The sequence below is a fragment of the Juglans microcarpa x Juglans regia genome, chromosome 1S, assembly GCF_004785595.1.
Source record: "Juglans microcarpa x Juglans regia isolate MS1-56 chromosome 1S, Jm3101_v1.0, whole genome shotgun sequence".
Lineage (NCBI taxonomy): Eukaryota > Viridiplantae > Streptophyta > Magnoliopsida > Fagales > Juglandaceae > Juglans > Juglans microcarpa x Juglans regia.
This window is the reverse complement of record NC_054595.1, coordinates 20,105,491-20,133,198: the sequence shown is the minus strand read 5'-3', so window position 1 is coordinate 20,133,198 and position 27,708 is coordinate 20,105,491. Positions and strand designations below refer to the sequence as shown.

At 39.6% G+C, this 27,708-nt stretch overlaps 2 protein-coding genes across 7 annotated transcripts; one reads left to right on the top strand and one right to left on the bottom strand.

The window, feature by feature from the left end:
* The first annotated feature begins 928 nt into the window (after positions 1–928).
* On the top strand, positions 929–23,052 carry LOC121246195 (ARM REPEAT PROTEIN INTERACTING WITH ABF2). Of its 5 annotated transcripts, none has more exons than XR_005937077.1 (20): positions 933–1,607; positions 1,765–1,922; positions 11,791–11,963; positions 12,051–12,171; positions 12,272–12,346; positions 12,490–12,584; positions 12,725–12,800; positions 13,132–13,239; positions 13,433–13,561; positions 13,739–13,807; positions 14,015–14,074; positions 14,257–14,380; positions 14,505–14,644; positions 16,293–16,356; positions 16,512–16,591; positions 16,908–16,972; positions 17,056–17,173; positions 17,287–17,411; positions 21,665–21,899; positions 22,682–23,052. XR_005937077.1 is itself a non-coding variant. In XM_041144249.1 (19 exons), exons 1-19 carry the CDS (start codon positions 1,367–1,369, stop codon positions 21,753–21,755), a joined length of 2,112 nt encoding a protein of 703 aa, XP_041000183.1. In that variant the 5' UTR covers positions 933–1,366; the 3' UTR covers positions 21,756–21,974. The 5 variants fall into 5 exon arrangements, 2 of the variants coding, with proteins under 2 accessions (XP_041000184.1, XP_041000183.1); XR_005937078.1 differs by lacking the exon at positions 22,682–23,052 and adding an exon at positions 22,281–22,409; XR_005937076.1 differs by lacking the exon at positions 22,682–23,052 and adding an exon at positions 22,067–22,197.
* On the bottom strand, positions 5,060–5,649 carry LOC121246196. Of its 2 annotated transcripts, none has more exons than XM_041144251.1 (2): positions 5,161–5,649; positions 5,060–5,107 (listed from the first exon to the last, which is right to left on the bottom strand). In XM_041144251.1, exons 1-2 carry the CDS (start codon positions 5,542–5,544, stop codon positions 5,078–5,080), a joined length of 414 nt encoding a protein of 137 aa, XP_041000185.1. In that variant the 5' UTR covers positions 5,545–5,649; the 3' UTR covers positions 5,060–5,077. The 2 variants fall into 2 exon arrangements, with proteins under 2 accessions (XP_041000185.1, XP_041000186.1); XM_041144252.1 differs by having other exon boundaries at positions 5,060–5,104; positions 5,161–5,647.
* Positions 23,053–27,708: the final 4,656 nt, after the last annotated feature.

Genomic DNA, 27,708 nt, shown 5'->3' with positions numbered 1-27,708 from the left:
TCAGCCTGTAAATGAGAGCTGAGAAAGTATTTAAGAGCGATGAGAGCATATTTTAGAGAGAGAGTGGGGTTCGAGGCAATGGAGTGTGAGAAGGGAGAGAGAGAAAAGAGGGGGAAGAAATAAAAAAAATAAGTAGAAAATCTAGTGCGCGTGGGTGTAAAAGGGGATTTGCTACACCTCCTACATGGCAAAATTTGATTAGTTAGCATTGAATTTGGGTTTTCATCCGACCGAATGGAAACTTTTCTCTAAAAATAATAGATCAATATTTTCGATCCGTGAACCCAGACCGGACCGGAACATTATAATAATAAATTTTTACAGCAAATAAGATATTTACAAATAAGGCCTACGAGAGACTAGGTGCCATTCATGGGCCTAGACTGATATACACTACACCACTTCCGAGTTTAAGCACTGAAAATAATACCGAGGCGAGCCTCACGGCGGCCGGCCCATGAACAAACCGGCTTATTAATTGAAAAATAATTGCTCACTCTTTTCATAGCTCATAGGATTCTCTACTCTCAAATCATTACTTGTTTAATCTAAGGTTGTCATAATAACGTGGGACCATGTCTATCCACTAATCCGATTTCTTTTAGTTTTCCTTTTCCTCGGGTCATAATTGACGTATCCGTGAAAAATCACGTCCTCTCCTATCTTCTCTCGTGTGTCAGGTCGTTGGTTGGTTGGTTCGTTTCTCCTAATTGATGAGGCTCAACTCAACAATTCTGTCATCACATTTATAAATAAATAAATAAATAATTTCCTATCACATTTGAATCGGATCCAATCAATCCGATCCGATTCTTACACCTAAACCACTGTATAATATTTTTGTTTTTATTATAGTAATGCTCTTTGTCTTTAACAAGAAACGAACATTAACATCCACGAAGCAGGATGTCCTAGAATTCTTTGTTTCAACCGTATGCAAGTTTGGTAGGTATTTATGAGGGGGAACACTACGCACATCTCTTACATCTTCCCCTCGCAATCAAGAGATCCGAATTCACTCTTGCCGATCCACTCGCAAAGCATGGCGCATTAGACATTAATCTTTTTTCTTTTTTGGTTAAATAGGCATTAATCAAATAAGCAATGTGCGGAATGTTCACCCTCCTATCTAAACTAGACGTCCCGAAATCGGAAATAATGTGGCCGGTTTAAACCCGACACATTTCGCCAGAAGAAGAAAGGAAGCTCGCATTCTTGTATTTGGTAGACCCAAACTACCATCCCTCTCTTTCTCTCCATCTGTGCCTTTTGCAGGTTTGCGAGTCTGGGAGTATTCAAATCTTCATTTTCGGGAGCAGACTCTCTCTCTCTCTCGGTCGCGGAGAGCCTTCTACTGCTGTTGTTCATGGAGCATCAGAGGCGCCTAGATCAGAGCCTCCCAGAGAGGAAGGGTCAAAAGCGGAAACTGGAGGAAGAAGTCGAAGAAGGGCGAGAGATCTCCGTACCCTCGGGGGAGGCAAGGCGAGCGCTACTCTCTGAGGTGGCTGCACAGCTTACTATCCTGGACTCCACCTTCTCTTGGAAGGAAGCTGATCGTGCCGCGGCCAAGCGCGCCACTCACATCCTTGCCGAGCTCGCGAAGAATGGTATGTATTTCCTAACCGCACCTCCGATCTCGGCATATCCTTCATCTCTGGAAGTTTCTAGACTCTTATATTTTTCTGAACTAAAGAACTCGGCATGTGTTTTTATCTCTTAATTTAATTTAATTTTTTTTTTCAAAAAAAATTTGTTGGAGTGCAGAGGAAGTTGTGAACGTGATTGTTGAAGGCGGTGCGGTTCCGGGTTTGGTGAAGCATCTTAAAGCGCCGCCTTCAGGCGAAGGTGACCGGAATCCAAAGCCGTATGAGCACGAGGTCGAGAAGGGGAGCGCTTTTGCACTAGGCCTTCTTGCTGTGAAGGTAACTAGTTTCTGTTTGATTTTACTTAATCCGTGAGATATTGATCTGTAATTTCTTTTGTTTTAAATTCTGCCAGTTCGATGCCAATTGAAGAAGTTGATTGCTTGCGGTCTCTATTTTCCGCAAGTTCTTTTTGAAAGTTCAAAAGATCTTCTATAAGTAATTACATTTGGAAGACGCTACATAGTTTCAAACAGACGAAGAGTGTTGTGACTGATTGTTCGAGTTGAATTACAGTAACCGAATCAGTTAGTGCGAGTGTTCTTAGTTAATAGTGTATATATGCACTGGTAGCAGTTATTGCATGTTCCTTCTTTTATTTGTCACATAAGCAACGTTTTTTGTGTATGCATTTTTTTAGGGGTCATTAGAAATTTTATGTGGCATATAGAAAATTTAATGAGATGATAGGGGGTTGCAAGGATTTGTAACAATCAAAACATCAAGTAGGGAATCTTGGGCGAATTTCACGTTTGTGTTTAGTTTCATTATTTTTATTTTAGTTTTTTGTATGAACTACATCTTAAATTGCGCTCTCTTGAATTTGCAGCCATTTATTTTTGTTCTTATGATCGATAAACTAAATTTTATGGAGTATAAAATAGACAAAGGCCCGAGTATACATGACATATACAAGAGTGTTGCCTAGCCATGTGAGTTTAGTGATACAAGGAATTCATGAAAAGACATTCCATTAAAATCTTTTTCAATCGACCAATGGAGTAAAGTATTGAAAAATAAACTTCGAAGCGCATCCATTATCTGCTCTCGATCTTCAAAGCTTCTTACATTCCTCTCCCTTCAAGCACACCACCATAGACAAATTGGGACCATCTTTCACATTTTTGCAATCTGAGAATTACCTCGGATGCCTCGCAAAGAAGCTAGGAGGTCCATTACCCTTTTCGGCATCACCCAAGCTAATTCCACCCGAGCAAAGAAGTCATCCCACAGGTCATAGTAATATGTCAATGAAGTAATAGATAATCTATGGATTCTCCACTTTTTTTGCACATACAACACCAATCCATGACTATGATGTGGCGTTTTCGTAGATTTCTTGTTGTGAGGATCTTAATGAGGCCGTCCATACAAAAACATTTGCCTTCAGGGGTGCTTTTATCTTCTAAATACTCTTCTATGGGAATGCATGGCATGATAGTACCATTGTCTTATTCTGTCCAGAAATCCTTTAGACTTCAACCACATGTTCTCAAATTTGAAATACCTTGGACCTCTTCTAATGCCCCCGCAATCCAATAGGATGGGAAAGTGATCTGAACACAACCTAGGTAGACGCTTCTGAATGAGATCTGGATAGTGTGCATCCTATTCCTATGAGATTAAAAATCTGTCTATCCTTGACCAAGATGGGATATCTCGGTTGCTAGACCATGTAAATGAACCACCTGCAAGAGGAATATCCTTTAAATTATGTTCAGAGATAAAGTTAGAGAAATCTACCATGGGTGAGTTGAAGCCCGAAACACCCGATCTCTCACTCGGGAAACGAGTGACGTTGAAATCTCCTCCAATGCACCAAGGTAGGTCCCATATGCTACTAATGCCTGCCAACTCATCCCATAGGAAACTTCGAGACCTATCAAGATTAGGCCCATAAACACCTGCAAAAGCCCACTGATATCCATCCGTGACATTCTTAAACGAGCATGCCACCACATAATTCCCCAAGAAATCTTCCATATTTTCCACCACTTTTTTATCCCACATTACTAAAATGCCCCCAGATGCTCCATTAGACGGTAAGTAATGCCATCCCACATGAAGACAACCCCACAAACTCCTAATGATACGAAGAGAAATAATTGCCAATTTAGTTTCTTGTAGACAAACAATGTCAACTTTCCAATTTCGGAGTAGGGATCTAATACGTAGGCGCTTATTCACGTCATTAATCCCTCTCACATTCCAAGACAGTATTTTAGGTTTCATTAACAAAAGAAACGTCCCTCCCCTTTGTTCTGTCTCTCCCCGAGGTTCCTTCCTTATTGTCGTAGTTAATGGAGCATTGCAATCGTTTCAACTCTCTCTCCTTTCTAAAAGCTGACTTCATTACCATAGGTCGACCAGCTTCCATAGCTACTAGGAGAGCCATGAATTGATCTTCATAACCCTCATAGGAAATTCCCACCCAACCATGGAGCTCCTCTACTTTTTTCAAAACCCAATCGGAGGCTCGGGATGCAATATGCGGTGGGATCATCTGTAAAGGTGACGGGCTACCCATCTCCTCTTCTTCCCTGCCCGCAGAATCCACAAAGAGACCCAACTGACTGTTACCCTCCCCTACTAGGCTTATTGCCTTACCTACAACATAAACCCCTCCCGCCTTGACAGAGTCCACCTCTTCCACTTCCGGCACGCAAATTACTTCGTTTGACCCTCCCATACACAGTGATGGAGTGCACTCAAATATTTTTCCCGAAACTTCCCCATCCTTTAATGGAGTGCTCGCACCCTTGTCACTGCTCGCAGCAGTCTCCCCTGGCCCCGACGAAAATTTCTGTGTGCCAACTACCACCATCGTGGTGGTCTGTGCCTCTATTGGGCCTTCGTGAGCTTTGGGAGGCAACGAGTCAACCTCAGTATCCACGGCATCCTCAAATATGTGTCCTGAAACTTCCCCTTCCTTTAGTGGACTGCTCGCATCCTTGTCACCGCTCGCAGCAGTCTCCGCAAGCCTCAGCGAAGTTTTTTGTGTGCCGTCGACCACCATCGTAATGATATTTGCCGCTATCGTGCCTTCATGCTCTTTAGAAACAACAAAAATCCCTCCTCCTTTCGCAGATATTGAAATCTCTGGCGACTGAGTCTCCATTGGAGCCTCTGCAACCTTTGCCGTGGTCGACTGCGTCTTCGTCGTCGACGGTGGCTCAGGCCTACGCGTCGACGGGCCCCCAACTGCCTGAGTTTTCTTTCTCCAAAACGGGCCATCATTCTGCATATTCAACTTGGGTTGGACACCATGAGCCCACTTGGCACCCTAGCCCTTACCATGCCGCCCACCGTTCCAGTCCCTTGAGCCCAACAAGGAACCTGAGCCCACACCCTCCATCTCAAAGCCCTCAACGCACCGTATTAACAAAGCCATTTTATTAGTTAACTCCCCCAACGTGATTTGCATTACACGTAACTCATTCAAAATATTTTCCTCTTTCAAACCGACAAGACCTCTGTCATCTCCTCCTCCATTCTGAGCAACTACCAAAGAAGGAGTTAGGGCCTTTTGCATGTTAGCCATCACAGTAAACTGCGCGGCTCGAGGGACCTCTAGAGCCTCCTTGTACGACCTCTGCGGTAGAGCTACAGCCATCTCTTGCGGTGGGTTTCTCCCCTGCACTCCTCCTCTGCCCATGTCCTTCAGCACCACCATCATCTTCCTCCACCCAATTCCAGCCTCGTCTTGAGGAATTAGTATGTAACTCCGACGACCTCCCCCACCATACGCCGCCAAAGCCATGTATGAGCCTCGCGAGTTTGAGCAACGCTGGGCAGTGAAACCTCTGTCACCTTCCCGTCGAGCAGAGTAAAAACCATTACTCCCATTCTTCAGACAAGCCTCCAAAGAGTTGGCCACCCAACGGATAGTCTCTAAACCCATCCATAAACAACTCACACCTTTCCATCCTTTCTCGGTAATGCACACCCTACCCCCATCTCTTCTTACCTCACAAGCCTTTGACTCAATAACTAAACAACTAAAAGAACTCATGACCATGCTTTGTGATACCTGGAACCCCCCGTCAACAGTCCAGCCAAAACGTGGCAGACAAAGTCTTTATGATCTTATAATTCCATTTTTCCACTAGTTACAGACAAAGTCAACAGCCCATGCTTCGATACCTAGTTACACGTTGGCTTGCAAATTCAAGTCTTTGAAAAAGGACTTGAAGGAGTGGAATACCCAAGAGTTTGGTAATGTTGAAAGTCAGAAATCTGTTCTAATGGAGGAGCTTAAGGGTATGGAGGGCGTGACAGAGGAGAGATTTCTTTCTGAAACTGAGCGGGCCCACAAATCCCAAGTGATTGCGGACATTGAACGGATGTCTCTTTTGGAAGAAATATCGTGGCGTCAGAAATCACGAGCTCTATGGTTGAAGGAAGGGGATAGATGTACCAAGTTTTTTCACCAAGTGGCCAACTCACATAGGCGGAACAATGCTATAGATACCCTGTTGATAGATGGGGCGGTCGCATGCAACCACAACGAGATTTCAGACCATATTGTTAATTATTATTATAAGCTGTTTTCGGAACAATTTGAGTGGAGGCCGAGACTTGACGGGCTGGTTTTTGATGTTCTTGACTCGCAGGTTGTGGAACGTCTTGAAAGGCCTTTTGAGGAGGGAAAGGTCAGATTGGTGGTCAAGAGTATGGCGGGCGATAAAGCTCCAGGTCCTGATGGCTTCTCTATGGCATTTTTTCGGACTTTTTGGGATGTGCTTAAAGATGATATCATGGAGGTTTTCCATGAATTTCATGGAAGCGGGTGGTTCGAGAAAAGTCTTAATGCAACTTTCTTAGCACTAATTCCCAAGAAGCCTGGTGCCGTAGAAGTGAAAGATTTTCGTCCCATTAGTTTGGTGGGTGGTTTTTACAAAATTTTATCCAAAGTATTGGCAAACAGATTGAGCAAGGTGATGGAAAGCTTGATTTCGAAATCTCAAAATGCATTTGTTCAACGTAGGAAAATCCTGGATTCGGTACTAATAACCAATGAATGTTTGGAGAGTCGCATTAAATCGGGAGAGCCGGGACTCCTTTGTAAGTTAGACATGGAGAAAGCGTATGATCACGTCAATTGGAGTTTTTTAATTTATATGCTTGAGAGATGCGGCTTTGGCACTAAATGGTGTTCCTGGATCCATCATTGTATCTCTACGGCCCGTTATTCCATGTTGGTGAACAGCACGTCAAAAGGTTTTTTCAAAAGGTCTCGAGGTTTGCGACAAGGATACCCCCTTTCTCCTCTTCTCTTTGTTTTTGTAATGGAAGCTTTCAGCAAGATGATATCAGGGGCGGTAGAGGGAGGGTTCATATCAGGTTTTTCAGTGGGAGAGGCAAGTTTAGGTTCGCTAAACATATCTCACCTATTGTTTGTTGATGATACACTAATTTTTTATGATGCCAGACAGGAGCAAATTCGAGCTTTGAGGGCTCTATTGTTATGTTTTGAAGCAATGTCAGGGTTGAAGGTGAATCTGGCTAAATCAGAGGTAGTGCCTGTGGGGCATGTACCCAACGTGGTGAGTCTGGCGTCAATCTTGGAGTGTAAGATATCTCAGTTGCCCATGAAATACCTTGGCCTTCCTTTGGGCGCAGCATTCAAATCGAAATCTATATGGGATGATGTGTTAGAAAAAATTGAGAGGAAATTAGCTAGTTGGAAGCGGATGTACTTATCCAAAGGGGGACTGGTAACTCTCATAAAAAGCACTCTCTCTAACTTACCAACATATTTTCTTTCACTATTTCCGCTCTCCGCCAAGGTGGCTCATTGTATGGAGAAACTTCAACGTGATTTCCTGTGGGGAGGGATCAAGGAGGAGTTTAAATTTCACTTGGTAAAATGGGCTACTATTTGCTCCCCTTTCAAAGAAGGCGGTTTGGGTATACGGAATTTGAGATTTTTCAACCAAGCCTTGCTTGGCAAATGGTTATAGAGATATCACCAAGAACGGGAGGCCTTGTGGAGAACTGTCATTGCTTTGAAGCACGGGGATTCTTGGGGAGGGTGGTGTTCCAATGAGGTGAGCGGACCCCACGGAGTTGGGCTTTGGAAACATATTAGAAGGGGGTGGGACATTATTTATGCAGCACATATTAGCTTCAAAGTCGGTAATGGTGGGAAGGTAAAATTTTGGCATGATTTATGGTGCGGCGAGCGGGCACTCAAGGATGTCTTTCCACAAGTTTATAGCTTAGCAAGAAGGAAGGAAGCATCAATAGCAGATTTACTCATCTTTTCCTATGGTCTTTCTCAATGGAACCTCACTTTCCATAGAGAAGCCCAAGATTGGGAGATGGATGACTTTTCAGCCGTTTTTGACCTTGTGTACTCCATTCGAGTGTCGGGGGAAGGTGAAGATAAGATATATTGGCGACCCTTCAAGAAGGGAGTTTTTACGGCCCGCTCTTATTATCATTTCTTGAACATGCACAACTCAGCCCTGTTCTCTTGGAAGAGCATTTGGAAGACAAAAGCACCCCTAAAGGCAGTTTTTTTTGTATGGACAGCCACTTTGGGAAAGATTCTTACTATAGATAACCTAAGGAAACGTGACATTATAGCTATGAATTGGTGTTATATGTGTAAGAAGAGTGGTGAGTCCGCTGACCATCTTTTACTACATTGTGAGATTGCTATGTCCTTGTGGACCGATGTTTTAGCACGCGTGGGATTAGCATGGGTGATGCCGGAAAAGGTATGCGATTTTCTAGCCGTGTGGAGAGGTATTAAGGGCAACTCTCAAATTGCATCCATATGGAAGATGCTACCTATTTGTCTATGGTGGTGCATTTGGAGGGAGAGGAACGCAAGATGCTTTGAAGATCAAGAGAGATCATTGGAAGAGCTTAGGATATTGTTTTTCAATACTTTACTCCATTGGTCGATTGTAATTGATTTTCATGGCAGGACTTTTCATAATTTTCTTGTATCTCTAAACTAGACATAAACTTGCTCTTGTATATGTTCCGTATACTTGGGCATCTGTTTTGTCTCTCTTTTGATCAATAAAATCTTATTTACAGATAAAAAAAAAGATAGTAAGAGTGAATTGTGAACTTCCCTTTCTTAGAAGGGCGCCAAAAGATCTTATCTTTAGCTCCCCTCATTATATGGGTAGAGTACACTAGATCATAGAACTCCGAGAAAGCGTCAACTTCTCAATCTTGTGTCTCTAAAGAATGTAATGTTCCATTGGGGGTACCATTTGAAAGGGTTAAGAGGTCTGCAATTGAGTCTTCTTTCATTCTTGCCATGCCATAGAATTCTGAATCAACTTCCTTGAGTGTTGTATCGCCACACCATACATCATGCCAAAATTTGATTTTGGGCCCATCACCCACCTCAAAACAGATATTTCTTGAATATGTGTCCCATCCTCTTCTAATGCGTTTCCATAATCCAACCCCATATGTCCCATTTAATTCATTTGAACACCATCCTATTCCTACCCATGGTTCACCATACTTCGATTTTATGACAGCTCTCCATAATGCTCCTTGTTCATTGTGGTATCTCCATAGCCATTTGTCAAGCAAGGTTTTGTTAAAAGATGGCAAGTGCTAGATTCCCAATCCTCCTTCCCGGATAGACACCATGGCCCATTTTACCAAGTGGAATTTAAATTCCTCATTCATTCCCCCCACAAGAAATCCCGTTGAAGTTTCTCCATGCGTTGAGCCACCTTGGTGGGAAGCGGAAATAGTGATAGGAAGCAGGTTGGCAAGTTGGATAGGGTACTTTTGTAAAGTGACCCTACCACCTCTGGATAGATACAACTTCTTCCAACTAGCTAGTTTCCGCTCCATTTTTTCTAGTACTTCATCCCAGATGGATTTTGATTTGAATAGGGCACCAAAAGGAAGACCCAAATTGTTGCATCCCAAATTGTTAGCCATTCTCTTCACATTCAGAACGTTCTCCATTGGGACTACTTCTGATTTAACCAAGTTCACCTTCAACCCCAAAATAGCTTCAAAGCATAAAAAGAGTGCCCTCAAAGCAAGATTCAGTGGGATGTGGAGCCAGTGCAGCAATGTGGAGGATGATCCCCTTGTGTTTGTTTTGGTGCTTATGGTTAGAGAGAAATGGGAGGTGTTTTGAAGATTGCGAACATGCTATGGGGGAATTCAGAGATTTTTTCTTTAGCACTATAAGTTTTTGGGTGAAGAACCTTGAAAGGGATGGGAATATTTGTAATGTTTTGCCTTACTTATGTTCTTCTTTAGCTTTTATTTAGGTGTACTCACATGTATGCTTCCTGCGTACTTTGGCTATGCCTATTTACTTGGAATAAATTCTCTTATTATCTATAAAAAAAAAAGCTTGGATTTGATCATGACTGGCGCCACATAAGATTAGGGTGTCATCCAATGTTTTGAATATCGTTTCGGTAACAGTTTCAGTCGAGGCATTGAAACAATATATTTCGATACCGGTACTATTTCGGATACTGTTTTAGAATAGTGTATATATTAATAAATTATATATAAATTATAAATAGTCTGGTCTGAATTGGGGGGGTAAAAAAATGAGCTTGCAGTTTGAAGAAATGAAAAAAAAAAAAAAAAAAAGTAAAGGATGAAATCTATATATCGGCCGAAATCCGAAATATTGGCCGGTACGGGCCGAAATGGCTGAAATTTTGACCGGTACGAAACTATATCCTTCTCTGTACCAGCTACCCGGTCGGTACAGTATATTTGGCCGTACTGGCCAGTACGAAATGAAATTCAAAACCTTGGTATCATCAACAAATAATAGGTGAGATATGAGAAGTGAGCCAATATTTGCCTCCCCCACTAAGAATCCAAATAAGAATCCGCTCTCCACAACCCCTGAAATCATCTTGCTAAAAGTTTACATTACAAAAACAAAAAGTAGCGAAGATAAAGGATCACCTTGTCTCTAGGCTTTTAAAAGCCCTTTGGTGTGTCATTCACCAATACAGAAAAACAAACAATAGAGAGACATTGTTTGATCCAAGAACACCATTTCGAACCAAATCCGTATCTCTCGAGCATGTAGAGTAAAAATCTCCAATTCACTTAGTCACAAGCCTTCTCCATATCAAGCTTACACGAGCCCCGACACTCCCGACTTGTGTGATGTTTCTTGAGATCATAGAAATGATCCCAAGCCATTACTTTTCTTGGTTGCCCTAGCTTTCAATAGTGTATTAATTCATGATGATAGTTTTACAATTTGAAATATTTTCTAAATTAATTAATCCAAAATTTTATTGGATGAAAAACTTGTTCTTAAATAAAAGTAGTCTAGCCATAGCATTATATTTCTTAAAACATGATGGTCAATCTATAATGTGTAAAGTTTTTGGGTTTTCTGCTTTAAAATCAACACAAGAATTTTCTTTGTAAAGTTTTTTTTCATTAGAAATCTTAGTTTGTTTTGAATTGTAGCCTCCCTTTTCAATGGAAAAAAATAAATAGAAGGAAAATTGCCTTTCATATTGCAATTAGTTTTTAATTGCGTAATAAATCAACCTTGATTGAACTCCAATGTCCCAGAGTCATGATGGAGAAGGGTCACTGATCATTCAGGCTCTTTTTCTTGTTAATTTTTTCAGCTTGTAATGCTGGTCCAAGAGGCTCTAATTGTATACTGACTAGTCCTTTTGGAGTATAGGTCCAGATGTTGCTTAGACTTTCCTTGGGTCGTCACAGTCCATGACTTTTTTTTAACAAGTCGTTACATTCCATGATGCATAAGCATTAATGAATATAGCTGTGAAAATGTAAAAAATGCTCCTGGTCTGTGATAATCTGTATTACTCTACTTTTTTGTGGTTGTGTTCGATGGGATATATGGGCCTCCTTCGTGTGGGTCACTTTTTGTAATTGTATTAATTGAAGATGATGATAACAAGCTTTGTCTGGAGTTGGCCATGTTATTTCTGTGTTTTGGTAACTTATGAGTGCCTGTTAATTATGGTTACTTTGCCTGCTCATAGGTTACTTCTGCGTGCATATATGTACACTGACCAGTCCTATAAGAACTTGCTTTGTTATGGGGCAGTTATTGGGTGGGATATATCTTAAGGATAATATATGCTGTTAGTGTAGTTGCTGACATGTTGTCATCTCTCTCATCTGTTAACAGCCTGAGCATCAACAATTCATAGTTGATTGCGGTGCTTTGCCAAATCTCGTGGATCTGTTAAAGAGGCACAAGAACAGTTCTAGCTCTCGTGCTGTGACTAGTGTCATTCGTAGATCTGCCGATGCCATCACCAACCTTGCTCATGAGAATAGCAGCATTAAAACCCGTGTCAGGTTTGTTTGTTTTTTAATGCTTACTTTATGCTCGGGATTCAGAAATATGTTATTTTATTACCATCTGGAGTGGATTTGGTTATACAGGATGGAAGGCGGAATTCCACCTCTTGTTGAATTGCTCAAGTTCACAGATACAAAGGTGCAAAGAGCTGCTGCTGGGGCTCTGCGAACCCTGGCATTTAAAAATGATGAAAACAAGAATCAGGTAATTGGCCTTTTTTTGGTTGAAAACTTGTTTTATGTGGATGAACGTGACCAAAAGAAAAGGTTGAGCATCAGTAAACCAAATAGAGTTGACTTTGCAGATAGTTGAATGTAATGCACTTCCTACCCTCATTCTAATGCTTCGATCTGAAGATACTGCTATCCATTATGAAGCGGTAAGATCATAAGTGGATTTAATCTTTATTATTCACTATTGAAATTTGCAGCAGTGTTGGATTTCGTGTTTGCACGCCGCATTATCTGCACGACATTACTTATAAAAAATCTGCAACATGATGTTGTTTTTCATGGGTCCCAGGTTGGTGTGATTGGAAATCTGGTGCACTCATCCCCAAACATAAAGAAGGAAGTTCTTTTAGCTGGAGCGCTGCAGCCTGTTATTGGATTACTTAGGTATGACCGAATCTTGGATTCTCATTATTGTTGTATGGTTCTTGTTTCTCTTGTTTTGATGTTTTCCATAACTTACGCTGTTAAGAAGGACAAAATACATTTTGTGTTGCAATTTCTTACGTTTTTATATTGTCAAACAGTTCCTGCTGCTCTGAGAGTCAAAGGGAGGCAGCTTTATTACTTGGACAATTTGCTGCAACTGATTCTGATTGCAAGGTGGATTAGATATATGCCTTTTGCTTTTATTTTCATGCCTGGAGGAAAAAATGCTATTTTGTTTAAATGCCAAGAAGTCAGAGGAAGTTAAACTAAATTATGGGCTGCTGAGTTTTTGTTGAGCTGGTTGTATGAGTTTGGCTCTTATGTTCCCTTCTCTCTGCTGGATAAGCAAGGTTTTGGTCTTTGGTTGTTAATTAATTGTGGCTTATCATTATTCTTCTTCCTCCAAATTTTCTCTGATAATTCATCAATTATTGTTATTTATTATTTGCACCTTCAGTTTCCTTTTTGATTATCTCTTTCAATAAAACATTAGAAAATTCTGCAGGTTCATATTGTACAGAGGGGTGCTGTCCGACCTTTGATTGAGATGCTCCAATCTTCTGATGTACAGCTTAGGGAAATGTCAGCTTTTGCATTGGGGAGGTTGGCACAGGTTATCATTTATCTTTGCGTGTTTTCTTTCTTTGAATCACAATCCACAGATGATTGGCTATGTGCTCTTGGCAATTCTTTGTATTTGATAATAATTAAGTGGTATTTAAGAAAATTGCCCCAAGTAAATTTCCTATTTTCAAGCTTTGATAGGCATGGTTCTTTTTGGCTTGAAAAGAAATATTTACTTTCAGGACATGCACAATCAAGCTGGTATTGCTCACAGTGGTGGTTTGGTGCCTTTACTGAAGCTTCTTGATTCCAAAAATGGGTCTTTGCAACATAATGCTGCATTTGCTCTTTATGGGCTTGCGGATAATGAGGTAGAGTATAATCCCTGAATCCTTATAATTCATTTTCTCTTTATCGTCTTGCAGATAAGGAGGTAAAGTGGGACCCATGAATCCTTGTAATTCTAATGGCTTCAAACCTTGACTTTATTGAACATGTTATTAAACACCATTTTTCTATGTTATTGTGTTCATTCTTTTTTCCTGTAGGATAATGTATCGGATTTTATTAGAGTGGGAGGTGTTCAGAAACTGCAGGATGGAGAGTTTATAGTTCAAGTATGTTGGGTATCTATATATTTACAATCCTAGTGGTTTTTATTAGGTTTACTCTTAAGTCTTGTACTTCTGATGCCATATTGGAAACGAGAACATGCATGACAGCTTGATTAGCAGAACAGGAACATTTCTGTTTCCTCTCTCTCTCTCTCTCTCTCTCTGTTGTAAGGCATAACTTAACTGTATAGAGTATGTTTTTACCCACAGGCAACAAAAGATTGTGTAGCCAAGACGTTGAAAAGATTAGAGGAGAAGATTCATGGACGAGTTAGTGTCTTCTTATATTTCATTTTATCTATTTTTTAACTTTCACAAAGCTGTTATGTTGTTGCCCATATTATTCGATTTGACCGTCGCTGGCATGATAATTACTACTTTGTTGTTATGTATTTATAAATATCTATGATTAGTGTGTTTAAGGTTTTAATTCCTTGACATTCTCCATGCAGGTTTTGAAGTATCTGTTATATCTTTTGCGTGGAGCAGAGAAGGCTGTCCAAAGACGAGTCTCTTTGGCTCTTGCCCATCTTTGTTCTCCAGATGCTCTGAGAACCATATTTATTGATAACAATGGCATGTCTTGTCCTCAGTAATCTCCTTTTTTAGTCTATTTTTCCCTTGCACAGAAACTTCTTTTTGTAAATCTTTATGCTATTTCAAAGTTGCTGATTATTCCACACTTTCTTGCTTCTTGCAGGGTTGGAGTTGCTTCTTGGGCTCCTCGGTTCCTCTAGCCTTAAGCAGCAACTTGATGGTGCTGTGGCTCTATATAAATTGGCCAACAAAGCCATGGTTCTTTCTCCTGTTGATGCAGCTCCCCCGTCTCCAACACCGCAGGTACGTTTCCTTTTTAAAGCTTGATTTGTTCATGAAGTTTTTCAAAATTATAAATCATGTCTCTGTTCTTAGGCATAATATAAGGCTAATACTTTAAGAGAAGAGCCCTTCTAGCCTTCTACTCATCATCCCTACACCACACACCATACTTGATTTTTTATTTTTTATTTTATTTTATTCTTCCTAAACTAAAGGAACTCTTCTATTCATCATTTATACACCACACATTTGGTAATGGAAATAAAAAAAATCATGTGTGGTGTGTGGTGTAGGGATGATGAGTAGAGTTTTTCTTAAGAGAATATTTTGTCAATACAACTTTATGTGGTTCAAGTTTAAAAGATAAAAAAGTGGGTCAGGTTTAGTTTCTTATTTGAGCAAATAGGCGTAGGGTTGTAATCGAGCCAGTCTTTGGCTTCGACTCAAAATACTTGAGCTTGAGCTTGAATACGAGATTTTTTTTTTTATTCTTTGTTCGAGCTCGATTCGATAAGCTGAACTCAAGCTCGAATTGTTTATTTTTTGAATAAAATTTAATAATTAATAAATTACATAAATAAAAAAATAAAAGATCTAATATTAAATTTATACAACTAAGAAGTAGAACCTCTATTGAATTATAAAATTTTAAAAAATTTGTAAATAATTAATATCTAACTAGTTAATATTTATCCAAAATAACAATAAATTATATGCCTACATATATTATTAATACATACACTTAATATGATAACATATATCTATTTCATATATGGTTCACACATACTAGTATGTGAAATTATTAAATTTTATCGACTAATTATTATACAAATTATAAAATATACCTATGAAGTATATTCACTATATAGACATAAGTAATTAGATTACATATTATATATTTAATTATAAAAGCGGTATGCTTATATTATTAGATAATACATATATATGTGTATATGTACATAGGCGTATGTATATATTTATCAATATATGAATGAGTTTTAATCGAGTCGAGTTAACGAGTCGACTCGAGTATAAACGAGCGGGCCTTAACGAGTCTTAGTTGAGTCGAGTCGAGTCGAGTTTTGTTAGGTATGTGTTATTTAAAAATCGAGCGGGTATCTGCTTTCAAGAACGAGTTTTTTTTTTTCACGAGTTGAGTTCGATTCGAGTTTAACCGAGCGAGTTCCGAGTGGGCTATTGAACAAACTCGTTCATTTACAGCCCTAATTATAGGCGTGTACCCTTAAAATTAGGGGTTTCCAACTCTTGGACATGAGAATGTTTACTTTTATCATCTCAACCCACCTCAACTAAGTTTCTTCTGTTGTTATTTATTTGTGGTTTCCTACTCATTACAAAAACTTATTTGTGATTTCCATGATGGTTGGATGATGAGCTATTAAACTGGCTTGAAGATCTGTTTTGGGTGCATGTGTTGGCTAGAGATTTTCATGTTGACCTCTTAAGGATATTCTGGCAAGTCGAGAAAAAAGAAAGAAAGAGAGAAACTTTGATGTCTTCTCCCTTGAAGCATGTGTGCCTCCTGCATGAATGTGGATTGTGGAACCTGCAACTTTTGTTCATGCTATTTTTTCATACTTCTGCTAGGTTTTCTTTGAAGTTTGTATTTGGTTTGAATTGCCTATGATAACACAAATCCTTCCTGCAGGTCTATTTAGGGGAGCAGTATGTAGACAATCCTACGCTGTCTGATGTTACATTTCTTGTTGAAGGTTTGAAAATTATTAATTTTCCTATACGTTGTCCTATTTTAAGTCATGTTACATGTTGTGGAGAAATGTTTTGAGTAATATGATTGTGTTTAGAAAACTCTTGTTAGTACAAATGAAATCTTTGAGTACTTAGTGTCTTTACTTTTCTACTGCAGGTAGAAGGTTCTATGCTCACAGAATCTGCCTGCTTGCTTCGTCAGATGCTTTCCGTGCAATGTTTGATGGAGGTTACCGGGTGAGTATCCTTGTTGATGATAGTTCTCCCCCCCCCCCCCCCCCCCCCCCCCCCCCCCCCCCCCCCCCCCCCCCCCCCCCCCCCCCCAAAAAAAAAAAAAAAAAAAAAATTCTTGCATGGGGTATTTGTGTGTAGTGAGTTCTACTGAAGCTGTGCCACCTTGTTCTTCACAAGTGATTTATTTGTAAACCCAGGATAATTCATGTTTGTAATCTTTCAGATTTTATTCTCTTTTCAGTGTAAATTGAAATTTCAAACTTGTGTGGATGCATGTTCATTAGCACACATTTTAATTTATTCCTTGCACGTGTTACAGGAAAAGGATGCAAGGGACATAGAGATTCCAAATATTAGATGGGAGGTTTTCCAGTTGATGATGAGGTTTAATGCAAGCTGTAATCTCCTTTTTGACCACACTGTACTTGGTGAGCCTTTTCAATTTACAGTCTGTTCATTATCTTCAGATTCATATACACTGGATCTGTAGAAGTTACATTGGATGTTGCACAAGATCTTCTCAGAGCTGCTGATCAGTATCTCTTGGAGGGACTTAAGCGACTTTGCGAGTATACTATAGCACGGGTGAGCAAGCAATGGATGTTGCTTTATATACTCACACCACACACACATATTCCTGTTATGCCTTTTCGAATTGTGTTAGTGGCTTTATTATGACTGTTCATTATAAATCCCAGGATATATCATTGGATAATGTATCGAGCATGTATGAACTTTCAGAAGCCTTCCATGCAATGTCATTGAGGCACACATGCATCCTGTTTATCTTGGAGCAATATGATAAATTGAGTGCTAGGCCAGGGTATCTGCTCCTTTCAACCTGTCTCTCTTTCCTGCTTTTCTTAAATCTTCCATTGGCACCTTGCAATAAATTAAAAAGTTAGAATGTTTGCTTTTTATGGTAGTAAAATCATTTTGGGAAAAATTTGAAGAATTTAGGGAATTATTCCTGAGTTTAATGGGAAAGGATTTTATAGACTAATAGCAGTTAATGGAACATCCCTTGAGCGACTTGGGGTTTGTTGTCAAAATACTAGGGAAACCAGAAAATACAAAGAGAGCTTTTTGGAAAAACTGGCTCTTTCAGTTCTGCCTTCTCATTATCAACGTGAAATCAAAAAATATACAAGGAAAGTAGATAATATGCTATACATGGGAAAATCTAACTGATTCCTAATATTCAGCCTATATACATGGTAATATATCTGTACAGCTAATATTAACATAGAGAAGTCTTAAATTGTATAAATTCCTAAATTGTATACTTAACATCCCCCCTCAAATTGATACTGGTAAGTCAACCAACAACAATTTGCCAACAAGAAATTGATGCCGCTGTCGAGTCATTGCTTTGGTGAAGACATCGGCCACTTGGAGATTCGAAGAAATGTAAGGAAGAGATATCACCCGACTCTCCAAGGTATATCAGATAGAATGACAATCAACCTCAATGTGCTTGGTGCATTCATGGAAAACGGGATTGGTGGCAATCTGAATAGCGCTAGTATTATCAGCATGAAGAGGGGGGGTAGAAGTAGCTTGAGGAAACCCAAGCTCCTTAAGAAGACCGCGTAGCCATACAATTTCAAAACAAGCAGTAGACATAGCACGATACTCGGCCTCAGTAGAGGATTTAGAAACACGATCTTGTTTCTTATCTCTTCAAGAAATTAAGGCATCACCTAAAAACATACACTAACCCGCAGTAGATCGACGCGTATCCGGACACCCAGCCCAATCAGCATTACTATAGGCAACAAGTTGAAGAGATGAGCCTGTAGGAAAGAATAACCCACGAGTAGGCGAACCTCGAAGATAGTGGATGATGCGTCGAACTGCAGTAAGATGGAGATGTTGAGGAGAAGACATAAACTGATTGACTTGATGAATGGCATAGGAGATATCGGGGCGAGTAGTGGTCAAGTAGATAAGACTCCCAACCAGGCGCCGATAGAGAGTAGGATCATCCAGAAAGTCCCTTTCATCTTTCCTGTATTTGACATTTATCTCCATAGGAGTATCAACAGAAGAAGTGTCCTCCAAACCGGCCAAGGGAATAAGATCTTGAATGTACTTATGCTGGTTCAAGAAAATACCATTGACCTGATGATGTATTTCCAATCCTAAGAAGTATGTGAGCTGGCCAAGATCTTTCATATGGAAAGTCGCATGCAACAACTGCTGAAGGTTAGTAATCAAACCACAGTCAGTGCCAGTAATGATAATATCATCCACATAAACCAAGGGAAGGACTATACACGATGCAAACTTGTGGAAGAATATAGAATACTGACTTTGTGTAAAATTGAAGGTAAGAAGTGTACTGCGAAACTTCTCAAACCTAGCCCGGGGAGCTTGCTTGAGCCTATACAGAGAACGCCTTAGCTTACAGACATCATGAGGAGAAGTAGTCATACCAGAGGGAAGCTTCATGTAGATCTCTTATTGGAGATCGCCATGAAGAAAGGCGTTCTTCACATCCATCTGATGCAGTTGCCACGATTGTGAAGCGGCAATAGCTAAGATGGTTTGAATTGTGGTTATTTTGGCAATAGGAGCAAATGTCTCCTCATAATCAACCCTATATTCTTGTTTATTATCCAGAGCTACTAGGTGAGCTTTGTACCGGTCTAAAGAGCCATCAGAATGAAGCTTTACAGAGAAAACCCATTTACTTCCAATTGGCTTGACTGTAGGATGACAAGGAACAATATCCCAAGTGTGATTCTCCTCAAGTGCTTGAAGTTTTGTTTGCATTGCATTTTGCCAACACTCATGTTCCATGGTCTGTTTGTAGCAAGAGAGAATGGAAATAGAGGATAAAGTAGCCACAAGAGAGACAGGAGAGGAGAAACCATACCGATCAGGGAGTCGAGAAGGGCAAATAGACTCGCGAAGCGGGGTGGAAGCAAGATCAAGCGCCAGGTCAAGATCGTGAGGGGGCACAGAGGAAGTGGAGCCAGGCTCATGTCGACTATGTCTTCCATACACAAACTTAGGTTTGAACCTTTCCACAATTGTCGGGGAATCAGAAAAACTAGGTAGAAGAGATAAAGATACAAATGGCAGCTCAACATGAGATGGAAAGAAATATTGATTTTCAAAGAAAACCACATTCCTAAAAACTTGTATACGACAAGCATGGAGATCATAACAAACATAACCTTTTGAGGTATAGCATAACCAAGAAAAACATGCTTAATAGATTGAGCAGTAAGTTTATGTCATTCATGAGCAGGGAGATGCATAAAACAAACACAACCAAATGCCCGAAGATCATAATATGAAGGAGAATGACCAAACAACTTAAAGAAGGGCGAAACATGATGTAACGTAAGAGAGGGTAAGCGATTGATCAAATGAACCGAAGTAGAAAGCGCTTCATAACCCGAGCATCCTTGATTTCCCATTTAGACAAAGCCTTGACATCTCGAAGTGCGGGATCTCTCCTATCAATATGACCCCACAATTATTTCCCTTTTACAAACAATTGAAACTAAAATTCCCAAGCAGAATAATTTTTGCCAGTAAAACGAATATGAAACAAGTCAAATTTATCTGAACACATAATGGAACTGAGAATAAATTATCCCACTAGAAGGTTGCAGAAATATGTGTCCCAAACCAGAGCAAACAAAGGGCGTAAGCCAATCAGAGAGGACCGAAAGATGTATTTGCCGAAATCAAGACACAGAACCAAAACTCACCAACCAAGGTGTCGAAATCCACAAACTCAGCAACAGAAAGTGCCGACGCAGCAACCAAAAACACCGGAATTAAGAACAAGCAATTTCAGAAGACAGACCCCTGAGAACCAAAAGACAGACACCCAAGAACAACCAGAAGAAGCTGAAAAATCCCACCCGAGGTTGCTGTGACAGTCACGAAGCCGAGAACACCACAAAACAAACCAAAAGATGAAGAAATCATGTCGAAACAAGCTGAGAACACCACAAACAAGCCGAGAACACCCAATCGCAGAACGCAATGCCGAGAAGATGAAGAAATCACGTCGGGTTCACCACAAAACAAACCAGAAGGCGCCGAAACTAAGAAACCCACAAGCCCGAGAAAAAAAATTCGAAGGAGGCACGGTAATTAGGAACCTTGCTCATGATACCATGTCAAAATACTAGGGAAACCAGAAAATACAAAGAGAGCTTTTTGGAAAAACTGGTTCTTTCAATTCTGCTTCTCATTATCAACGTGAAATAAAAAAATATACAAGGAAAGTAGATAATATGCTATACATGGGAAAATCTAACTGATTCCTAATATTCAGCCTATATACATGGTAATATATCTATACTGCTAATATTAACATAGAGAAGTCTTAAATTGTATAAATTCCTAAATTGTATACGTTAACATTTGCAAGACTGCTTTTCTTCATAAATACTTGCACGGGCACAGCCCTAGCTGTGATATCATTTGTGATGCGATAGTCTTTTTATGTCAGATTATATTCCTTGAAAGTTTTCTGTAACGAATGCAGCTGGCAAGGGAATTGCTGAAGCATGCTCCAATATATATATATATATATATATATATATATATTATAAGTATGAAAATACATATTAATCTGTGTACAAAAGATTAGACCCCCAACGAGACTGAGCCAATAACCCAAAGTGAAGCATGCTTAATTATGAAAAGGGGATCTATTACATAAGGTGGTTGAAATACATATGGTTAATTAAAGGAGAGAGGGAAAAAGAAAGAAAGACTGCAGGAAAGTTTGTGAGAAACTCAGAAACCACGAGTTTCACTTTTCCCTTGTCACAATTTTTTTTATTGGCATTGGGTGTTTGTGAACAAAGTCCAGACTAATCCCGAGGGTGCATAAGCCCTTGGCAATGAGTTTTTCCTTGTCAAAAATTAAGATCACAGAAGTTAGGATCCTCAACTTTCAGCAGGCAAGCCAGTCATTTGTAACTTTTTCCTTGTCACTTCATGTGTATACATGATACAAATTTGAAATTCATCATCACCTTAGTTCACGACTCAGGATTTATTTGTCATTTGTTTATATTGTCCTTATCCTGGAATTTGCAGGCACTCTCATCTGATCCAGCGTATTATACCAGAGATTCGTAATTATGCCAAAGCACTTACTAAGCCTAATGCACATAGGTTGCGGCCATAGATTGCTTTCTATTCTTGATCCCTAACCAAAAACGATGTACAGAAATGGTAGTTCGTGTTGTTGGGCCTGTTGACGTTTCTAGTTTGTTGATTGTAGTGAGGCTCATGACTTTCGGAGGCCAGACTCCTGTTGCATGCACGCACTGTAAGTTTCTTCTGTAACGCCATTGTCTTAGACATTGCTGAGACTATTACTTTCATGAAACATTATTTTTCTTTCTTCACTGTGAGGGTTGCATGACTTAACGTGTTGTCTCTAGTGTAGGGAATTTGGCATTCCCTGAAAGCTGCTTCTTTTGTGCAATAATATAGCTAGGCTGCTAACTGCTCGAGTCCTCTTTGAAGCGTATGATTATGGTATTGCCATTGATTTGTTTTGTAAATATCCAGAGAATTGTTCGGAGAAAATTATCTATTAAAGCCAGCTTATTCAATGCAAGTAATCTGTGATGTATTGTGCTAAGAATTGTGCCTACTTTACTGTTAAGAGCGTAGGATTTGATGGTCTTGGGTTTTTATTTTGGAGCGTGCACACATCTAGGAATTCCTAATAAAATCACGTTCTGAATTTGGGAGGCAAGCTGCTTTCATGGAGCGCTGTGTGTTGTCAAGTTATAATGACTTTCATGATACCTACCTTAAAAAAAAAAATTCCATGATGCTTAGGCTTCTGCATTTTGAAGTTATCTGAAAACAGTTCTGCTACATGCAATCGGGGGTGGGGAACCTCCAGGGCACACGTCAGTCGATATATATTAAAAAAAAAAAAAAGTCGACCAAAAAAAAAAAAAAAAAAAATGATCCACTGATTCTGTTTTTTCTGGTCTTCACTATACATCCTGACAACCTTCAGGTGCTGTTTGGATCTTCTAAGTATTGATTCTTAACTATTACAAGTTATAAATGTTTTCCTTGTTTCCCTTTCAGATTGATAACTATAAGCTCTTGTTCGACAAACTCTCCTGCGCAGATTGATAACTGCAAGCTCCTTGTTTCACGCATGTCCGTTCCTCTGCCTCGAACCAGAGTCTTCTTCGCACTTTCCGACTACATGAAGCACTTCTTCTTCCCACATTCCTCCTTGAAGCTGTCCCTCCTTTCCATGACGGCTCTGCCTCTCCCTCCTTTCGTCTTCCCCACGAAAACATAGGCGATTCCCTTTCTGTGCCATGAAGCTTTTCTTGCAAGCTTCCATTTGCCGCATGCTCAAATACCATGGCCCCTTGTTTTGAAATCATGGAGATCGGATTTAAGAAGTAGAAATCTATTAGCCTTCAAACAAAGGAATTAAGAACAAACCAAATCACTAGACACGAACGTAATTCACCTCCGTCATCACAGTAGCCAATTCAATGAACTTGACGATATTTCACGGCGGCGGGTAAGGCAAAGGCAAAGGTGTTGATGTTGAGAGGTGTAGTTTTTGAGAAGAAGAATAATCATTCTTATTAATTTTCAAGAGAAACGAATACAAGATAAATAGAAGAGAAAAGCCACCAAATTAAGAAGGCCATAAAATCAGCAAATCAAATAAGCAAATCTCTAGGTTAGAAAACATGAAACATAAATATCTAAAATTTGAAATTACTATTTCAAATTTTATTTAAAATAGAACTTCTTAATTTATCTCATATTCTATAGAATTTTCTAATTTATCTTCTAGAAATTCGACACCCCCTCTCAAGTTGGAGTGTAGATGTTTATCATGCCCAACTTGCTTGCAAGGAGTTCAAAACTAGGTCTGAAAAGTCATTTGGTAAAGATAACAGCTATTTATTTAGTAGGAACAAACGTTATGCAAATAGCTCAACTATCAATCTTCTCCTTTATGAAGTGTCTGTCAATCTCTACATGCCTTGTGCGATCATGTTGTATTGGATTTTGAGCAATACTTATGGCAGCTTTGTTGTCACAATACAACTTCATTGGCATGTTTACCAGCATCCGCAGCTCTTCAAGAATTCTATTAAGCCATAACATCTCACAAACTCTGTTAGCCATAGCCCTATATTCTGCCTTGGCACTACTCCTTGCAACTAGATTATGTTTCTTACTTTGCCATGTGACCATATTTCCCCAGACATAAGTGCAATATCCTGACGTGGATCTCTTGTCAATAACTGAGTCTGCCCAATCTGCATCAGTGTATGCCTTTTTGTTCTGCTGTGTGGTCTTCTGGAAGAGTAAACTCTTGTCTGGTGTACTTTTCAAGTATTTGAGAATCCGATAAACTGCTTCAAGATGTTTCTCGTAGGTTGAGTGCATAAATTGACTTACCAAACTCACAACAAAAGCAATATCGGGCCGTGTATGTGATAAGTAAATTAACTTTCCCACCAACTTTTGATACTGAGTTGTATTCATTGGATGACCTTCCTTGTCATCTCCAAGTTTCTGATTGGGATCGATTAGAGTGCCTGCTGGCCTACACCCGCTCATCCCAGTCTCCTTAAAGAGGTCAATGACATACTTCCGTTGGGAGACAACAATCATTTTCTTCGACCGAGCAACCTTCATTTCAAGGAAATACCTCAGAGATCCTAAGTCCTTGATCTCAAATGTTGATGAGAGGGAAGCCTTCAATCGGTTCATCTCAAGTACGTCATCTCCAGTGAGAATTATATAGTCTACATACACAATTAGTATTGCCATCTTCCCATCCTGTGAATGTCTTGTAAACATCGTATGATCACCTTGCCCTTGAGTATACTCCTGACTTTTAATAAACTGAGTGAATTTCTCAAATCAGGCTCTTGGTTACTGTTTTAACCCATACAAGGATTTCTTCAGCTTACACACCTTTGTGCCAAAATTTTCACCATTCATGGAGGTGCATCCATGCACACTTCTTCCTCCAGATCTCCATTGAGAAATGTATTTTTTTAAGTCCAACTGCTACAGAGGCTAGTCACGATTAGCTGCAAGTGACAAAAGAACTCTTACAATGTTTAGCTTTGTGATTGGGCGAATGTCTCAAGTAATCAATGCCATAGGTCTGAGTGAATCCCTTGGCAACCAATCGAGCTTTATACCGTTCTAGAGAGCCATCAGATTTATACTTGACTGTAAACACCCATTTGCTCCCTACAATTGTCTTTCCTATTGGTAGATCAACTAACTCCCACGTGCCATTTTTTTCAAGAGCTTTCATCTCCTCAAAGATAGCCTCCTTCCACCAAGGAACTTTCAGAGCATCCTGCATAGTATTAGGAATCTCCATACAAGACAATTGTAAGGTAAAAGCACGAAAAACAGGTGAGAGATTTTCATATGACACATAATTAGACAATGGATGCTGGGTGCAAGATCTCACACCCTTCCGGACAGTAATAGGAAGTCCAGAATCATCGAACTCAGGATTGGACCTAGACTTGGGTTCAGAACTAGAGGACTCAGAACTCGAAGATGAAATGGGTTGAACATGAGGTAAGGGCTTGGCAAGGACCTTACCTAGAGGGTTTACGGATTCTGGGCAGTGCGAAGTTGGAAGACCCTTTCTTTCGAGTTGTCTTCTATCACGAGTAGACAATGTCAAATGGTACCAACATTCTGTTTTTCGTTTTTGTTTCTCCTTTGTGAACATCGTGAGATGGCTTTGTAGGAAGACCTGCCTTTTTAGTATCTAAGAAACTCGACTTACTTTCCCCTGGTATAATAAAGCTTGGTTTTCAGGTTGAATAATCAAGGTTGGAGAAGGAGAGTCTTCAGTTTGGAAAAAATTATGAAAAACAATTGAATCTTTGTTTAGTTTCCCCCTTGAAGATAATGCGTGAAATAGGAATGTATTAAAAAAAAGTAACGTCCATAGTAACAAACATTTTTTTGGAAATGAGTTTAAAACATTTATACCCCTTTTGAGTGGGAGCATAACCAACAAACACACATTTTGTGGCTTGGGGTTCAAGTTTTCCTCAATTATGACTATGAATATGAACAAAAGCGGTACAACTAAATATCTTTAGTAGTAAAGAAGAAGAAAGCCGATTTGTTGGATAAAACTTATGAAAAACATCAAAAGGTGTTTCAAAGTTTAAAACTTTATTAGGCATTCTATTTATGAGATATGTAGCAATAAGAACGGCTTCACCCTAAAGATATTTAAGTACCTGATTGGTAAAAAGCAACGCTTGAGCTACTTCCAATAAGTGTTTGTTTTTTCTTTCAACCAAATCATTTTATTGTGGAGTGTCGACACAAGAGCTTTGATAGAAAAAATTGACCCAAAATGTTTTTGAAATATTCTCGACCATTATCACTCCGTAATATTTGAATATTTTTTTGAAATTGTGTTTGTACCATGGTGTAAAAATTTTTGAAAATTGTTTCCACTTTAGATTTTTCCATCATCAAATAAACCCAACTTGATGAGCCAAGTAATAACAAGAGAATTTGAGAATTTTCAGGCTGCCATTTTTTTTTATTAGGGTCACCAGCAGCATGTTTCAATATTTTGCGTCAAATGTCCAAATTTGCCTCTGCCATCGATTGCCAATTTTACGGACTGAGCCCACTCGAGATAGTTGTGCCCATTGAGTTTTGTAGCCGTAAGATAAAGGCCAGGCCTGAATTCTGGGAATAGGAATCGACAGATACAGGCGTGGGAGGAATAGTGGGATTGGGTGGAATGGTTTCGGAAATATCCAATGAGTCAGAAGAGACGGTAGGATTTCTTTAAGAGCCAATCATCGCCGACTTATACGACATCATTAGAAGAAAGAAGAAAATAGGAAAAGAGCACGAAGCTCGGATAACATGTAGTTTTTGAGAAGAAGAATAATCATTTATATTAATTTTCAAGAGAAACGAATACAAGATAAATAGAAGAGGAAAGCCACCAAATCAGGAAGGCCATAAAATCAGCTTGAAAACAAGAAACAAAAATATCTAAATTCTGAAATTACTATTTCAGATTTTATTTAAAATAGAACTTCCTAAATTATCTCCTATTTTGTAGAACTTCCTAATTTATCTTCTAGAAATCCGACAGAAGGATAAACGAGTGGTGGGGCACAACAAAGACCACGCTGGGGATCATGAAGAGATATGTTGGGAAACCGGGAGCAGTGGGGAGGACGGAGAGCGAGAAGGAGAAGACGAAGAGATGACATGGTTAGGAATCAAAGAAGAATACAAAATTGCAAAGAGAGGGGGAGTAGGGGTTAAGCGGAATAAAAAGGTGTGTACAGATCACAGGAGATTGCAGAAGAAACTGGAGAGTTGTTGGAACAAAGGCGAGCTTAGTTTATAAAACCAAAAAGAAAGAAAATTCAGTAAAGGACAAGAGAGTTCCAGTGTAAAGGGTTCTGGAAGGTTTCGTTCGTGCAAAAGACTCATCTCCAGCGTTTGGTAATTGAATGATTAGCGTCTTTGAGGGCGAGAGAGAGGTCCGACGGAGATGGAGATGGAGATAGTGGGAGGGAGGGAGGGAACAAAATGAAGAGAGAGAGGAAGAGGAAAATGAAACGGGTGACATGGACACGCCAGTTGCACCAGGTTGTTGCATCCATCATTTTTCATCTGAAAATCAAGTTGTATGTGAGATTCATTCTGGCATCAAAACAAGACTTTCCCATTTGGGTCGTAGGTGATATTTTAAGCATTGCTCACCTTATATTGCTTAGAACATCTTAACCCACCACTTTGATTCTTAATACAAGACCGTTGTGTTAGAAGAATCCTTGAGGAAGGTCAATAAACCTCTACAATAATCGATTTTTCCCCGTCTTGTACTTTAAAAACTTCGAATTTTCTAGCTGCGCCCACACATTGTTCTCTGCAATCCATCTCTACCGTCCTCCTTTCAGTCCACTTATCCCGCTTCTCACAGCCACAGGAACTTGAACCAGCATGATTGAGGGAGGAGACATAAAAGTATCTTCTAGTAGACTATTTGAAACCACTCGATTTTGATACCTTTTAATTAAAATATGGATGATGATAGACCGCCCACTGTT